The sequence below is a fragment of the Taurulus bubalis genome (assembly GCF_910589615.1).
Source record: "Taurulus bubalis genome assembly, chromosome: 14".
Classification (NCBI taxonomy): domain Eukaryota; kingdom Metazoa; phylum Chordata; class Actinopteri; order Perciformes; family Cottidae; genus Taurulus; species Taurulus bubalis.
The window spans coordinates 6,853,955-6,872,356 of NC_136602.1; the positions used below are offsets into that span (position 1 = coordinate 6,853,955).

Below are 18,402 nucleotides of genomic sequence, written 5' to 3' on the forward strand. Positions count from 1 at the left end.
AATTATCACCCAGTTAACATGATGTAATGTGTTTAAAAAATATAGTTCCACAACATCTCATGCTTCAGGCTGCTTTGTGAAGATGAATGACTCAAACCATGGCGGTAATAAAATGGCTTCTTAATTTAGTATGAATTAATGTTTTTGAACTCAGTCATTTTTACAACCTAATGATTTAAACTAGCAACAGGGTCACAGCTCACTCAGCGCTTATGCTGCTGGTAAGCTTTTAAAATGTACTTTGTGCCATTTGGCGAGATGAGCTGGCAGAGTAGCTGTGATGAATCTAATTTACCTTTTTAATCTCGCGGTGCATTTGCTCAGCCACAGTGCGGTTGAGATAACGGGACTGAAGAAGTGAACCACAGGTGTCTGCTGTTGTCTTTTAGAAGGGTTGTTACTTTTGGGGAGGATTTGATGTCAGTGTTTTCACTTTCACTCGTGAGAAGGGCGGTCACACTTTTGCAGCTTTTCTGATCCATTATGTTGAAAGAACAGTAAGACTAAGAACATTAGTTTGGGGTCATCGGACAAAAACGCTGAGATGATAAGAGGATTTTCTCAGTTCAGATGACGAAGATGATGAAGATGACACAGCAAAAATGAAAAGATTTCAGGTCCGCCTAGAAAAACAGCACTTTCAGGGTAATTATTTCGTTGAAATGACGCAGCTGTACGGTCTAAAGCTCTCCCAAATCATAACACAATATGTGAACATTCTCCCTGCAAAGGTTGACTTTGATAAAGTGAAGCAGAACAAAGTTAGAGACTGTTTAGTACAGAGAACATTCAGGCGAGGTCTCCAACATTTGCACTGGGGCACATCTGTGACATTTGCATTTTCTCACGTACCAAACTATATATTTCACTTGTACATTACTTATGGTGTTCAATACATCCAAATACAGCAGTTTTGGACTTTTTTTCATAAAACAAGCTATGATCCCCTAGGGAGGGAGGTTAATGAAAAATGAAGGTTACGAAGGGGTTTCTACACAATATCAAAATACCTTTTTAATATGAAAATATTTCCCTTTATTGGTGGAGGCAGCGTTGGTATCTTGATCTAAATTCTTCTACTTATCCGGTGAATCTCTTTTCATCTAGTCCTACCAAAAGGTCATAATCTCCATTTCTTAAACAGGAGGCCGTAACATGTCCAATACAATATGGATTTGTAAGGGTTGTTAATAAATGTTTGTAAGAGTTTTTGGAATTCACTGTGGTCCTAAACACATGTGTTTTGGATATTCTCTGAATGCCCCCGGGACAATAATAACCTTGGAAGGTGGGAATGATTAGTTATGTGGTCAGTTTGGTTCATTTTGGAGAGCCGGCCCCTTCCCGCCTTGTCTTGTGTCATCAGCATTTATCTTGATTATCCCATAACAGCATTGACATATAACCCATGTTTGTGCTGTGTGTAGTAAATACTCTTGACTGCATCAGCTCGCCAAGAAACACTTCACTCATTGAAAGGACTTTTACTCTGAAGAAGTCACAAATGCAAACGCTGCCACTGTACGAAGAATGGGTCACCTTACTGTTGTTGTTGTTGAACAGCAGTGTCGGCTATTTAAAAAATAAAATTGGAATTTGCTTTTTGATTGTATTTTCAAAGCGGTTTTGGGATCCAAAGGGTTGACCATATTCGACGAAGAAAGTCAAATTTTCACATTACACATAATCCAGTTAGATAGATCAAGTAGGGCTGCATTTTTCTATTGTAATGTCAATCTAAATGTACTAGCAATTCATTTTCTATTTATTGACTGATCAACTAAAACGTCCCAGCTATTAATTACTGCTATATTAATCAGCTATTAGCATTTATCTTAATGTCAGTGGATGTTCTCTCTGGTTGTTGTGTGAAAGAGTTACCAGCACCCTTTCAGGCAAATGTCAGGAGCCCCAAAATAACCTCTTTCCATCGCGATATCTTCATCCTACTGGCGAGTGCTTCTGTTACTGCTGCCTTCTTCACATGGCGTTAAACTCCCCCAGCTTTTCGGATCATACAGAAGAGTCTATCTCCCCACAGGAGGAGGTTTAAAGGAAGTGAAGCCGTTCTCATATTTGTTATCCTGTTGGTCGGAGAGAACGTTTCTAATTAAACGCTGGAATGGGGTTCTGGCAGAGAGACACAGACTCTTTTCACAAGCAACCTGATGTTATTGGCCTCTCCCAGCGGCTCCGCTAAGGTCAGATTAAGCTTCATTTCATTGCTCAATTTAACTCACACAGTAGACATGCAGAATATAATGCACAACTGAGAACTTTCTGGTGAACAGAAGGACACATAGTGTCACTTCATGTTTTGGTTGAGCAACCTTTCAGACACCAACCGATCCATGCACGGTTGTTTTTCATCCTAAATTTGAGAACAGGAAAAAGCATGAAAGAACAATGACCGTCAAAGTCCCGCTCTCATAATCACAAATTAAGCTCTTCGCGATGTAAACGAGCAACTAAGCGAAATTTGAAACGACCGGGAGCAGCCGCGAGGTCAGAACAATTTAAACTTGGACGACAATATTTTGCAGACGCGGAGCATTGAGGGAGAATTTGCAGTGGGAATTAAAACGTAATTTTCCACAGCTGTGTGGAGCTGTTACAAAGCAAAAGGTCAGGACGGCCGCATTAAAAGTAATGAAGGCGGTTTGAATTCTGCATCCCTGTATGCTGTAAACCAAAACCACCAGGCAGCAGGTTCATCCAAACACTCCGGGATGTCGCCAGGTGAGAAAATGCTGCAGTTGGCTGCTTCTTACGGGTAACCCTGTGAGCACAAGGGATATTGGGGAGGGAGGGAGGAAGAGGGAGAAGGGGAGAGAGATAGGGAGGGAGAGCTTTTAAGCTTGTTACCATGCTGATGTTAGCATTTTTCTCAAAGCACCTCTGTGCCTAAATACAGCCTCACAGAGCTGCTGGCATGGCTGTAGACTCTTGTCTTGTTCTTTTTTTTTCTTTTCCTGTTTCTTGACTCGGGGGTCCAGTGGAGCAGAACTGGTGTCTGTCTCTGTCTAATTAGCATACTGCCGAGCACACAGGTGAAAACAGTGTCTGTTCGGGGGTGGAAAAGGTGCGGGATCCTGAGGATTGGGTGCATGTCCCGACTGGCTATAAATAGCTGAAAGATGGAGAATAAAGGAAGCATTGGCTTACTCCCGTGCTGTTTAATGGTTATAGCTTCAAGTGTCATACTTTGGATTCCAGAATCGTGACATTATCAACGCATTATCGTTCCCCATGTTGTCATCTTCTCCGCGTCGTATTTCCATCTCTACGCCGCCGGCGTTGAGTCGGAGACACGAGCCTAGCGTTGGCCCACTGACATCAGACTGACCTCTCACAGCGAAGGGACGCGTCTGACTTGTGGATGGAGAAAGCTGTGACAGGAACGGAGGTGATTGGTGTCAGAAACTCACCTCTGCCTTTCTGGTTTCTCTGTACGCCTCCATCTGTCAGTCTGTCTCTGTGCCTACGTCTCTCACTTTCTGTCTCATTGTGCCTCTGCTTGGTGATGCGGGGCGGGCCAGGTCAGTGTGATTCAGGGCTGTAAGCCGGAGGAGGATTGGATCTATTTATAGTCTCGTCTGCTCTCTAGGCCACGCTGACCCGAAGTCTGTCTGTTGGTCTGTTTCTGTCAGTCTGTCATTCATTTATCTCATATCAGCTGGTTTTCCTTTCATCCTGTTATGCCCTCAGATATAAAGACATTACCCTCCAGTGTTTTACAAGCTCTAGCTCTAATTATCTTGCAGAGATCAATCAAGACACACACACAGTGTTTTTGATTAAAGACTAGATTTCCCTAACAAACACTGATCCGAGAGAGATGCAACTAACAACATGTACTTTGGAATTATGGTTCAATGCTCAGTCTTGGGTTCCGCGCTTTTTAGTTTTTTGGCAAACGATTATAGGGCGTCACTTTTGTCACTTTTGTCACTGAGAAGTTGTGATCGTCTTTTTGCCGATAACAGTCTTGTATACGGCCGCAGCTCCATAACCCACATCAGATTATATTCATCAAAAATGTTGTAGCTCTGGTCAGAAACACACCCAGTTTCATCTCATGTGTTTGTTTCTGAGAAGGACTGAGAGCCTCCAAAAGTGTGTGTGTGTGTGTGTGTGTGTGTGTGTGTGTGTGTGTGTGTGCGTGTGCGTGTGCGTGTGTGTGCGTGCGCAGGTAGGAAACAAAGCTGAGAGAAATGCTTTTAGTTTTCATTGACCTGTCTGGAAAGTCACTAAAGACTTTAAAGGGAATCACTAGGTTATCTAATGGCTTTGCTCTAAAAAAACAATGTGTGCAGCAACAACAACACGTACACATTAACAGTCACTGAAATGCACATAGATGCACTCTAATACAATATACTTCTTGAAGTGTGAAAATGTGACAAAAACACCATCTATTGGTTGTTTGGCTGATTTAATTTTTGCTTCGGAAATAATTATTGTTGTTTCATTCTTAAACAACACAAACGTTGTTACAGATATTGTTGTTGTTGTCTAGAAGACGGAGTTTGTTTTGTCCGATGTATCTCAGAACTGACTGAGGAGGGACTTCAGTAACATGGGCAAGATACCGTGACAGTGTTGTTGGGTCAGTTGTACGTTGTATGCGACTACTTTGGAAAGAAAGCAGCTGCGCATGGAGAAGCTGCTCTGTGTGTGCTGGTTGTGTCTAATCAGCGAGTCCTCATGCTAATGTCCTGCTATGCTTATGGTGCAGGTTGCCAGGTCGGCTCAGCAGATGGAGAACGGTACATGCCAACCGTGGTCTTTTGTTGACTCTGCTTGTTCTCCGGCAGCCCCCGAGGAGAGGGGACTTTGACGCGGTGCAGACCGACACCCCGACTATTCAAAAGCTGCTAGTTGCCGTTATGACCTGTGCTCTGCTGCTGCTTCTGAAACCCAGTGGTGTGCCATTGCCAGGTTATGACATATTTTACATTTTCTTTTCTTTTGTTTTTTTGTGGAGAAAATATCTGGTTGACAGGAAGTTTTGTGCAACAGGAAGTAGAGGAAGAACACGCGCTGACACCTGCATGAACATCTGCAGCAGAGCACAACACCAGCTGTGGTTAAACTTGTCTTCTCAATGCAACTTTTGCGATTGGATCCACTAGATTAGAACTCAGCCGTGTCCGCGTGTGTGTCCATGGATGTGTGTCTAGCAGCCGTGGACACATGTTTGATATCCTATGAATTCCTCTTTGCAGTAAGAGTAGACTTATTTTTGATTGAGAAATAAGATCCCCTATTAATTCTTCACAATAAAAGTTCCCCTTATTTAAATGCTTTTGTTTTGAAGCAGTAAAATTATCAAATGTCCGCAGTAACTTAACAGGACTGAGACAGCAGGTCTCAGCTCTGCTCCACCCACGGTTTTACTCCTCTCTTTCCTTTGCTGTCCTCGTGGGGGTAAGATGATGGAGACCTACGTGTTTTATATATTGTGTCCACATGTTGTCCACACCTCACTGAGATCCAAAATCAAAGTGAGCCAGGCCAGTTCGGCATGTGGTCTGGCTGATTGGATCCCAGTCCGAGCAACATCCGACACTTGACAGTTAATGCGTCCTGCGGCGATCGGGTGACAAAAGTCACATTGAATAGACAAGCGTGACCCCGGCTAATGACCACCTGTCAGAAAAATAACAATGTCAGAGATTTTTTGGGCTGTTTGTGTGTTTACTCTCTGTGCTCCGTTAGTGTAACATATTGTGTGTCTTTCCCTGAATCAGAATCTGTTTGTTTTTACAACAGAAATAGAAATACAGCTGAAAACAAGGACAAACTAAAACAATCAGCTAGTATGTGCATACCAATAGGTGAAATATTATATATATATATATATATATATATATATATATATATATATATATATATATATATATATATATATATATATATATATATATATATATATATATATATATATATATATATATATATGAGCGATGTTGCAGCTCGTAAATGTGCTGGAATACATATAATATATGCAGGCAGACGTTCATTGCTGTACATGGGTGGAGGAGGTATGGATCATTCAAACAGTAGATTGGGGCTGAAAGGCGTCATCCATCCTTTCACCCACTGCTCCAGTCTGTTCAGAGCGTCTAGAGATGATGGATAAATGAATATGTTGTGCCACGCCGTCGCTCATCACTCACTCCAATTGCGCTAAGTGCTGCGTGTTGTGCTTTACGGAGCAGACAATATGATGCCGCTACATCTCTCTGGAAAGCTGTAAAAGGGGTGTGTGAGTGAGTGGGTGAATGTGTGTGTGGGTGGGGAAGGCAGGCTATGAGTTTGGCTCTTTCTCTATCGACTTCAAAGCCTACGACGATAGAAAAGTTTCCAAGGAACCTGCAAACCAGTTCATCCTTATATGTAAATACCAGTGTAGCCCAGCAATCGCACTAAGGCGGCACAAAGAAAATTATAAAACATAATTTTATAATTCTTTCGAAGTTGACTAACCAGTAGTTTCGGTCTTAGTCGACTAAGAGGGAGCAGCACAACTATTCCGTAGTAGCAATATCACTTGAGGGCCTATAATGCCGCTCTATTAATCTGATATGATTTTGATTATCAACTCACCCTTTGTGCAGATTTTATAGAAAAACATTATATTTTTGTATAACGAAGAGCAGCCAGCAATTTCTTAACAGTGGTACCTTCTGTGCTTGACACTGTTCAGCTTCTGCTAATCTTCAGTCAATTTCTCTTGTTTCTATTCTTTTCTATACAATTTGTCCCCTTTTGAAGCCGGGGCTTGTTCTCTCGTCTTTCCATTGCAACTCAGTCATTTCGAGTGTCTCTAAGTAGCATGCTGCCAAGACTGTCTGCTATCACAAGCATAATAAAGCCGTCATCTCAGGCCAGCACTGAAAAATAATACTATTTTTCCAGGCTGAGCCAACTTCTAAGAATACAGGCAGCCAAAATAGCCCATTATGGCTCTGGGAAGAAGGTTCTGGAATGTCTGCAGAAAGCTTTTGATTCCTCGTCCTCCGAACACACTGGTCAGGATAAAGCTTGTGCGTATATGAGGTCTAAACGAAAAGCACTGCGATTGAACTGAACAGAATAGGCCTACGCATGTCTGTGTACAGAGACATGCGGGATAAAAGCTGCAGCTGATTGGCTTAGCCCTGTGGGTCAGACTTGGGATGTCGACGCCTCCCTGTCTTCTCCTGCTGGAGCTTGTTGGTGGTGAAGGATTTAATAGGAAAGCAATGTGCAAACATTTATACCGCCAATCATTCATGAGTTGATTGACATCTCCTCTCATTGACCGAGTCTCTCACTGCTTTTAAAAAACACCTTTTTGAAGTCGTAGCACAACAGATCCGAACCAGCAAAAATTAGAATTTTAGGATGCACATAACATCAGCTAGAATGCTTGTAATGCTTTCCACATTGACTATACCATGAACAAGCAGGAGTAAATTATTACTGAGGAGAGACCACTTATGTCAGTTGTATAACTCAGCCTCATCATAACCAGTGCCATGTGAGATACATAAGTTTAATTTCATTTTCATACATTTTGAATGCTTTGTATGCCCGCAAGACCACAGATTACATATTTATACAATAGTTTGCATTTTCCGCTCCCTCTAAAGGCCCCTCGGTGTTCGCTGTGAAGGAAGGAAGTATTTCCTATTTCATTTTCCTGCCATTGTTTTTGCAGTTAGTTGCTGGGTATGAACAAACTGAAGCCTTCTTTAACCTCTGGGTTACCTCCGCCCTATTCTCTGGGTTCATTGATTAGTTATTGATGAGTTTCCTCTGCAGTGGTGTCTAAGTGTGCAAGCTCTGGTTTTGACAATAACTGCTGCTTCCTGTATACCCGTGTGATTATTAGATCCCATGTCTTGACTGCCATTTCCATTCAACTTTGTTTTCTACACTTTATCTTGATAGCTCTCCTAATCAATCAAGCTCTAGTTTGTTGACTCACCAGGGTTGAACTTGGGTCACCTCACATATTTTCTCCTGACAAGTTTTAACAAGACACCTCTTGTTTCCAAAAAGATTAGATAGTGACTAAAATGCCAGTCACTCTTGACACACTGTGGCATTTCTTTGCTGCTTTCCATCATAGATGGCGTTTGTGGGATCTAACAAATGACATTTGTCACCTCTGAGTCACTTGTACATGTGGTGTCTATATATAATGATTTTTATAAAAAAGTGAATCGATTTAAAGGAGCAAATAATCAGCTGATTACTATGTATTGGAAATGATTGCATCGATATATATCTCTCATAAGACTGCCTTTGATGGGACGGGGGATTACGACACAATTTCAAATGTTATCAGCCTCGTTGTCAGTTGTTTTCACCACCATTATAATTATTTAGACGGTGAAATTGTTTAAAGTTATTAAAATTGTAAATTGACACAAAAATACTTTGTTAGGTTTGGGTTACATTTGTTCAGTAACTTAATTAACATACATTAATTAAGCACGTCACACACAAAAAAAGTCCTCTTTTCTGTGCAGCTCTACTACATCACATGACTTCCTCCTTTGCTCCCGTAATAATTACTGCGGCCGCTACATGTCCCGCCTAACAATGTTGATGCTCCCTGCAGTGATCCAGCTTACCAAAATATGATACTTAGCCATTTAGGAAGTAGAGTAAATCTAGGCTCCTGATGACAACCGACCATTTAATGGGCTCATAACATTTTAGGCTGGTAAAACGTCCAGTGCCATTCTGCCACACACACTCACACACACACACACACACACACACAGCCCAAATAATGTGACCCGACATAAGCAGCCCCATCTGTCCCCAGAGTCTAGCAGTTGGTGGGTGGCATGAGTGTCCAGTATAAACTAGACCTCTGACACCCTGCAACAGGAAATGTCGTCCATTATATTTATCTACTGTATCTGTCCTAGAACCAATCTGCCTGTCCTAAACAGGCAGCCACACACACACACACACACACACGGACATCCTCCCCTCGCCATGAGAATCATTATCTGGACTCTGATTATATTAAGGACGGACCCACAAGACTAATTCCACTAAGTGCATAAAGCTTGTGCTAGAGTTTTTGTGTGTGTGTTTGTGTACAGTATATAACCGCCTGCCTGTTAACCGCCACTGATTTGGCCTTTTAGCGCATCTGTGTCGCCGCGTCTCGTACCTTGTTGACGTCCTGTCTCCGCTGTCCCCTCCGGCTCAATTTGGTTTGATGTTGGTTGCAAAATGGCAGGTTTAGAGGGAAGCTATTGTTCTGAATAGAGTAGGAGGAGCAGAAGAGGGGTGAGAGAAAGGGAAGTGTGTGTGTGTGTGTGTGTGTGTGTGTGTGTGTGTGTGTGTGTGTGTGTGTGTGTGTGTGTGTGTGTGTGTGTGTGTGTGTGTGTGTGTGTGTGTGTGTGCGGCACAGATCAAATAAAAGGTTTAATCAATTCACAAAGTCGCTAGTGCTGGCCTCTCTGAAGTCCTTCCAAACAAGATATCAAGTTTTAATGGTTGCAAAAACAAATTATGTATTATTTATTAGCTCTGTGTCTGTTAAAAGGTTGTGAAGAATAATCTGTTTCCAGAAGGCTGTGTTGCAAAAGTGCTACTGAACAACATGAACTGCGTGAATGTTATGCAGCTCTTGTTGTGTACTTTTATGTTGCCTTTGAGTTCTTCTGTGTTCGCTCTCGATGGGTTTCCAAGACGTTTCTTTTCCCATGTGCTTTGGTCACTGACGACAAAGTGTCTTGCTTTTCTTCTCGACACTGAAATGGTGTTCTCACTGGTTCCTCTCTGTCTTTTCTGTCCTCAGATCACCAGAAACTGGATCGGGAGGCAAGGATCTGTCGTCTGCTAAAACATCCAAACATAGGTGAGTAATTTGTGAGAGCCAAGTATATTAGTGGAGCGCCTCTGTTAATTCAGAACATCGGATGTTAAGAAGTATTACTTAAGCAATAAGGTACGAGAGGCAGTACTGTGTCGTGCAATAATGTACTGTTCAAGGGAGTTGTTAGGCCCGACGTGCAGCGGAGGGCCGGCAAACCCTTGAACTTCAGCAACAGAGAAAATAGTCCCGTACACGTACGGGACGCACGTACGGGACTATAAAACTGACTGCCTGGTCAGTAAATCGCCGGTTGGAAGCAGGTGGAGGATGACACGCAGCCACCGATGTAAAGAAGTGCTCCCGCTGCTTCTGTCCGTCTTTTCTCCGTCATTGTTCTCCTCCATGTTGTTCAGAGAACTTGCCTCGCGTCGGGAAATTACCGACGTAATTATCTCTCACTGGAAATTATCACGATTTTGTGGTCATACCCTTTTCATTCCTCATCTCATTTCAGGGAGGAAGTGACGTGTGTGTTGTCGTTCGTTATGCTAGTGTGGGGGATGCTACGTGAGCTTGTTAGCTGTTCCGTTTGAGCTAACGTTACCATTAGCGAAGAGCCCCGTTGCAATACTGTGAACACTCAAGCAATAAACCTGCAAGTTAAGGAAACCAACGTCTGCGGGTCGTTACTGTGGACGTTACAATATCAAAGTTTACACCAACATGTTTGGTAACTGTCAAGCTTGAAATGACAACTAACGGTCGCGCAATTTAAATCTGCCTGTTATTTTTAAGTGCGCACTGATGGAACGCTCTAAATGTAAACAGGCTGTACAGTACTTTATGGCTGAATAAACTACACCTCGTGACTCACTCTCAACCAATCAGAATGCTTGATTTGATCTACCCGTGTTATAATTCTTGATAAAACCCAATATGAAGAAAAGTAATGACTCTTCTTTTTGGCCTCAAACTGGGCTCCTTTTGTTAGACTCCAGAGAGGTCTAAGTCCATGTTCCTCTTATGGTCCTAACTAATCATGGAGGTTTAACGCCGCATAAAAAGTGCTGTCAACATCAACCACACGTATAAATACAACGGATTTACCCGGGCTTTAGATATGGTTTACGGTTGCGGTCTTTGAAACCTCAAACAGAAGCAATTTTCTGTCGCGGTCTTCTGGAACTTCGGCACAAAGTCATGATTAAAGAAGTCATGAAGTCTCTAAAACGATGTTAAGAATGTTTTTGGAGCGGTTAAAAAAACAACCAAGCTACTTTATAACCATAAACGTCTGATTTTCACAGATTGCGCCAAAGCTTACTGCCTCTTCTGAGTCATAACTCTGGAAACTCCAACATTACTCTGATTTATAGATTCAGTGGGGCTTACACTTTTCCAGGCTGTGTCCACCATGAATTAGCATGCATAAATGTGCAATAAATCATGGCAGAGAAGATGCTATTTATATCTCTAATTTGTCTGAGAATTATCATGTTTTTAATTTACTTCAGAATCCACATAATCGGATGATTGTTGTCTGTACGTCCATGGGCACATTTCAAACATTTCAAATTTAATGGGGCAAATTTGCAAGAAATGTTGCCACTGCATTAGATTGTAAAGTAGGCAAAATGCTGTTGATGTCTTCATACATCTGTGTTAAGTTTGAGTCTCGTACATCATAATTGTACAAACCAAGTGTATCGAACACTTAAGTTTCATGACATCTTTTACTCCTAAAATAAAATGTTGTGCATGTTTGTGTGCACGTGCGTGTAAAACCCGGACAAAAGGAAGTGAGCCCTTGAGAAAGGAAGGAAATGGCAAAGTGTCTTATACTGTAGTCTGGCGCTGTGTGTTATAGAGCTATACTTGCACACACACATGCAGGGTATGATAACGGCATAATAGGTATGGTTTCATTCATTCCCTCTTTCTTCTTCGTCCCACCTGATTCCTGCTTCGTCATCGTCCTATTCTGCCTTTCTCTTCCTCCTTCGGCTGCTCTTTTCTTATCCTATTCTCAAGGGGAGGGCATGTCAAGTTCTCTTTTCTCTAAATGTAAGCCGTCTGAAGCAACACAAGAGTAATATCCAACACTTTCAGGCCTAATTTAAAGCACCCGAGTGCCTTCACCCAGGATTTTAATCTACCTTTGAGGCGACTCGAGAGCTCCCGGTTATAAACAGCTCATGGTAAAAGTCGTCTTTGTTGGCAACAGCTGCAAAAATAAGCTTTCTCCCCCTCTGTGTATGTCAATGTTTGCATGTTCGCTGCCTGCTTTTGGGCTTCTGTAACAGAGAGAAAACCCCAAAAATGAAATTACCAGTATCACATTAATTATAGATGATTAAAATATGGCAACCATTCAGTCAACTTTATCATCCAAAAGCTGATTCCAGGTTGCCAACAAGCCAGGTGGCTCTCAGGCTTTAGAAACCTGCTGCCCAGCCCCGGAGTGGATCATTTCAGATCAGGGGAAGGACCGTTTATCACTTGACCTTCTCGCTGTTGGTTATGATTGTGAACATACCATAATAACATTGCGCTGCCTTGTGAGAAGTGTGGTTCTTGTGCTTTGCTCCGACTGGCCGGGGATCAATGATGCATTGATCGTCTGCCACATCAACAATAGGTAATCATTCAATGCAGGTTTTTCCTCAATAAAAAGGACACAGGCTATTTGCAGCAGCATAGTGACGCAAGTAAAACGTTCAAATCCTAAATTAAGATGCTCCTACGTCACAAATTGTTAAACTAGATGATAATAAACAAGAATAACACAATCATTCTGCACAATTTACAGACTTGAATTAAATTAGACATTACATTGAATTGAATTAAATTAAATATTACATCAGACGATAAGACAAAAACTCCAACCCTGCCTTCCCTGGCCTGTGAAAACACTCTGACCGTTATTCACGTTGTGTACGTTGCAGGTATTTGATGTCTTGAGGATGTGTAAATAATACATATGCCAATTTTGCACTTTATTCTCTCAAATTATTCTTCAACGATGTAATATGATAAATGGTTATTTTATAAGCATTATTGGGCAATTTACTTGAAAACTCAAACCAACCATCCAATGTCAAAGTCCCAAAGTGTTACTTGGATTAAGAACTGCAATTTAATCTCAAACACTACTTATTACTGAAAAAAGTAATGGCACCACACACTCGCATACACACACAGAGAAGATTCATTCCATGCGATGGTCGTCTGAACCTAACAAACACTTTTCTAATTGAAGTCTCTCTTTTTCGCCCTTGCTAGTACGACTCCATGACAGCATCTCAGAGGAAGGCTTCCATTACCTTGTCTTTGACCTGTAAGTGACACACACACACACACACACACACACACACACACACACACACACACACACACACACACACCCTTGACATTTTTACACAGTAGTACAGTATTTGAGCTTTTCCACCATGATGGGAAAGTTCAGTCTACTTTTGAATTAATCCCTATTTTAATTGTGATCTCACAAAGGTGTTTATTGGGTTTCCAGTTTTCACATATTGTTATAAATGTAATTCCCAGATTCTCATGTTAACCCCACACACCTTGATGCTGCAAGAGAAAACCTGAAGTATTTTCACATCCTCTCTTGTAATTGTGCTTTATTTCTACCAAATGTTAGAACTTTCCCCAAGAAAACAAATAGCAATCGCAAACAGCAGTAGTTTTATATTACCCAACTCATATATTCATACAACTTAGAACCTATTTAAATATAACGTTTTGAATAGTTACAGCCACCTTGCTGCACATGTATATTTGTAAAGCGCTTTTCACCCATTAAAACGGGATTAACCGATTGTGTTGGGCAGATTTTAGGATATAATTGTTCTGGTTAAAAAATATTTCAGGTCAAACTCTAGTCTATTGCCATTTGGTGAAAGCATCAGTTTTGTATTTGAGGTATGAATAAAAAAACAGACATGCAAGTCTTGTACGGACTGGTGTTATCCACGGTGTTAAAGCACCAATAAGAGCACATGCAACACATTAACACATTAACACCGGACATGATGGATCTATGAGGACGTGTCTCCACTAACATCAACATAAATCAACGTCCTTCCTCAAAATGCAAAGAGGAAAAACCCACGTCTGTTTTGTTTGTCTGCAGCGTCACTGGAGGAGAGCTGTTTGAGGACATTGTTGCTAGAGAGTATTACAGCGAGGCAGATGCCAGGTACAGTATGTCATCACGCTCACATGTCAACGTGTCGTGTTATGCATCACGTCTTTCCTGCTTGCTCAGGTTTTGTGACTGCCTCAGTCAAATTTCAGGCAACCAAAGTAGTACACAATGTTTTCCCCATTTAAATCTGTGTTGTACTTTAGCAGAAGAAGCCAATGCTTGTGGTGTCTGGCACTTCTCTGAGGTTTATTTTTGACCGTGTGACTCAGGGCTTTTAAATTTAATTCCATTAATAAATAATGGCAGCGCTGTCCCTAAGTTTTTGAAGCGTTATTTATGGGCTGTTGTCAGAAGTTGCAGTTGTTCTTTTGCACAGCAGCACATTACCTGCGTGGATTGTGCAGACTAAGCTTCATCCAATGCTTCCAGCAGGTTTCAGTCAGACATTTGGAAGTTAGTTTGAGTTGAACATCAAAATACAATTAAAATAACTGAAACAAAAACATCGTTCACGTAAAATTCTGTCAACACATTCAATAAATGTAATAACCCATCATCAACGTCATGTTCGAGCATCTTCAGCCAAGAATGCAAAAGATTTTCTTGTCTGTGCCTGTTAATGGTGACACGGGATCTTAGTGGGCCGATTTCACTCGGATCTCATGAACCCGAGGGCGTAATGATGGATAATGACATCAACCTGTGTGCCAGGTGTAAAGGTGTCGTTCAGGCAGTGTACGACTTCATCTTCCTGGCCAAGTAGATGGTCGCAATAGAGAGAAAATAGAAGAGAAGTGAGCTTCACACTTTTTAATTTTTCAAAGCTAATGGGCATCATGCACACGGGTGAACAAAGTAGAAGCACGGGCACTCAAAACGTCTGCCCACCTCTGACTCAACATTGCAACTTCCTCCTCGAGTTTCTTCACTTCATTTGAACATTTTCCAAAAACACAACTTGTGATGGACCGATGCAGAATGAAATCATGTGTTTATTACGTCCGTCAGAAATACGTATAGCCAGTTTAGTGGCTCAGCTGAGCAGATGTTACCTCGGTGATGGTTATGATGATTAGGGCCCAATAAAGGTTATTCCATTTCTCGATAACAATATACACTGTGCTATTTTGTAAATCAATAATCAAATAACCACAAGGTAAAGTCAATGTTCGTATGAATGGAATATTTGACGAATAAAAAATATGCACTATTCTCTCGTTTTATTAAGAACGTTAATGCAAAAAGTTTGATTTTCTGAGAAATTTGAGTTGGTATGTGATCACGATATCTCGATATATGATTCTATTCAAAGACGATGACTTATTGCGTAGATCTAGCTAAGAGAGTTAATATTAGGTATAGTAGAAACTAATCTAGGCAATCGGGCTCTAACTTTCGGTTGTTTCGAGGATGGACGAGTACATTCGGGAGTAATTCTCTTCTGATATTGAGCTCTACACCAAGGACCAATACCATTAAAGGGAAGAAGGAAAGGCAGGAGAGACATGAGGTATGAGTAGCGGAGCCAGGGCAAGAGATAAAATGTGAGTAAGGACAGCAGCAAGGTAGCGTGACGGGCTGCAGAAACAGGGAGGAGACTAAAGTGTGGAATCCAACGTCGGGAGCGTTTCTTTTCTGTCTCACAGAGAGAGGGCACCGCTCTGTGTCTGTGCACCCTCCTGACCGGGACTTGAACTCAACTCAAGTCCAATTTAAAATCAAATAAATAATAGTGTTTTTTTAACTGCGCATCAGAGCAGCAAAATTGCTGATATGTAAGCTTAAGACAAGCTTACATAAGAAAGTGCCCCCTCACTGCCTCAACAACACAAGCACACGCACATACACACACTGCCCGCTTCCACACATCCATTCACATAAAAATGCACCAAACTTTTCTCCCACATACACCTCTTATCCTCTTGTGCAACAACATGCAAACAAATATTGCAAATAGTGTCAGTTTGATGTTTTTTTCAAACTGCAGGTCCATTCGCGAGTCTCGCAGGGCTCTCGCAAGCTCGTGCATGAGTCGTACATTTACCAGTTGTTTTTATTAGTGCAGCCTGTCACAATGAGCGAGAGGATATGAGCTCATGTTGCAAGTCGCAGCTGGCATGTTCAAAATGTTTTGAAACGCGCACCTGGTTGCAGGGATTTGCTCTCATTTAGCCACAACAGCATGATTCAATTCAGTTTATTTTGTATAGCCCAACATCACAAATACAAGTTTGCCTCGGAGGGCTTTACAATCTGTACACATAAGACATCCCTGTCCCGGGATCTCACATCGGATCAGGAAAAACTCCCCCAAATAAAGATAGTAAAAACCCTTTCACTGGGAAAAAAGGGGAAGAAACCTGAGGGAGAGCAACAGAGGAGGATGCCTCTCCCCGGATATTATGGTTGGGTTCAGGTAGAACAGAGGTAGTAATAATAAGTGTTGTCTAACCAAGTTTTAGAATCAGAAGTGGAGATGGAGCACATTCAGAACAGCCATACTAGCAGGCTGATTGAAAAGAGAAAATTATGGTTTGCATATTTTCAGACAATTGTGGTGTTGTACTTTGTCGTTCACATAAAAAAGTGGTTGTGTAAAAAAATGAAGGAAAGAGAGCTAGAGAGAGAAGTTCAAAACCGGCTCACTTTCTCACTTCCACACACCCAGCCAACAGAGGCGTGAGGTGGGTGTGAATGTCGGATTGTCTGTTTTGGAAAGTTACAGAAATGGTCGGTTGTTGATTTGTCATCTTTCTTTATCTTTTCTCATCTTTTCCTTCTTTCCTTGGCCTGTGTCAACATGTCCTCCTGTGTTTTTGACCTTGCTGGGAAAAGTTGAACATTAAGTTTTATTTGGATTTGAATCCCAGGATGTCTCTTTTTTGCTTTACCTTTTCATGTTGTATACAAATCTCATAAAAATGTAAAATAAAACGCATTCACCATGCAGACAAAGAACCAATAATGAGGACATTGTGTGAAGTTCAAATATTTGAAAGAGCTCACTCAATGTTTTTTTTTTCTTTCTTCATCTCCTTCGGTCTCTTCTCATCCAGCTGTTGTGGATAAACAGATGTGTCTCTCCTCTGTTTCTAATCCGTCTCTGCCTCCCCAACAGCCACTGCATCAATCAGATCCTGGAGAGCGTCAGTCACATCCACCAGCATGACATTGTGCACAGGGACCTCAAGGTGAGTTATCATATACCAGCGGTTTGCACAGAAACAACGCGTTGGGAATAAAGGCATTTTGTGTAGATTCACAACAGGTCTAAACACACACACACAGACACACACACACATGTGCACAGACGTCACAGCGTGACGTTAAGAGCACCTCTGCGTCATCCATACCTCTCTTCACCTGATTTCTTTATTCCCATCTTCCTCTACATCTGTGCCCCCTCTCCTCTATCCCCCACTTTAACTCTCGTCCCCTCTCACCTACCCCCCCCCCCCTCCTCTTCCTCCTCCTCTTCCTCCTGCGCTGCTGAGGAGTGACGAAAGCAGACCAGCTGCTATTAATAGCGGGTCGGTGGATGAGATGACGGCCGGTGACGATTTCCCTCGCAGCGAGACTGTTCACCCCGAACAGAAACCAACAGCTCTGCGACCTCCTCGGCTGTGTGATTTTCATTTTGATATAATGGCGAATGAGGACAGCGGCGGTTTGAAACACCGGGATAACTGCACCAGATTTCTTTTATTGCCAGTCTTTTACTTGAATAGTTTACTTAACAATCTGGTCTATTACTTTTATGTGGCAAAATGAAACCATTATTCTAGGTTAAGTAAGACTCGCGTAACTGGAAAATAAACAATTAGGTTTTTGTGTGTCAATGGCTTTTCATTGAATTTCTTAAATATTATGATACGTAACATTATATTGCATGAATTAAGCAAATTATTTCGCCCAAATCGACTTTCAGTAAGCGCATTATTTCCACGATGGCTTCAATGAAGAGCTGAAACAGGCTGATACAGAATATATATCTAAACTCTGAGACAGAGATTTTCCAATTTGAAACCTGCAATAACTTGTAAACTCTAAGCAACTATTTGCTCACGTGAGCCACCGCAACTTTATAAATGATTTCATCTCAATGTTGCTTCAGGCTTTAATTTCTCTGAGAAGGATTCTTAGTTACCGAACAAACCCTCCAATCATCTGATGGCTAAAAAGAAAGCGCCATCATTTTTGTCTCTCAAACGAACTTCCTTGGGATAAAGCTGCCAAAAGTGAAATCTGTATTGGAGCCATAACATTACTAATAATGCTGGCAATGTTTCCCGTGGAGAGGTGTGACCTCACACATCATATTTCTGCCTCCCTGTCATCTTGGGAGGTCCACTCGATGTGGGGGGGAAACAAGAATTAGAGAGAAAGAGTTGAGCGCTGT

At 41.7% G+C, this 18,402-nt stretch overlaps 1 protein-coding gene across 1 annotated transcript in view; it reads left to right on the plus strand.

Annotated features, from left to right (window-relative positions):
• camk2g2 (calcium/calmodulin-dependent protein kinase (CaM kinase) II gamma 2) overlaps positions 1–18,402 on the plus strand; it is a 54,952-nt gene that overhangs the window by 12,834 nt on the left and 23,716 nt on the right. Inside the window, exons 3-6 of the mRNA XM_079229326.1 lie at positions 9,818–9,877; positions 13,118–13,172; positions 13,989–14,054; positions 17,122–17,194. Coding sequence (XP_079085452.1) covers positions 9,818–9,877; positions 13,118–13,172; positions 13,989–14,054; positions 17,122–17,194 — 254 coding nt within the window. The remainder of the gene's footprint in view (positions 1–9,817; positions 9,878–13,117; positions 13,173–13,988; positions 14,055–17,121; positions 17,195–18,402) is intronic.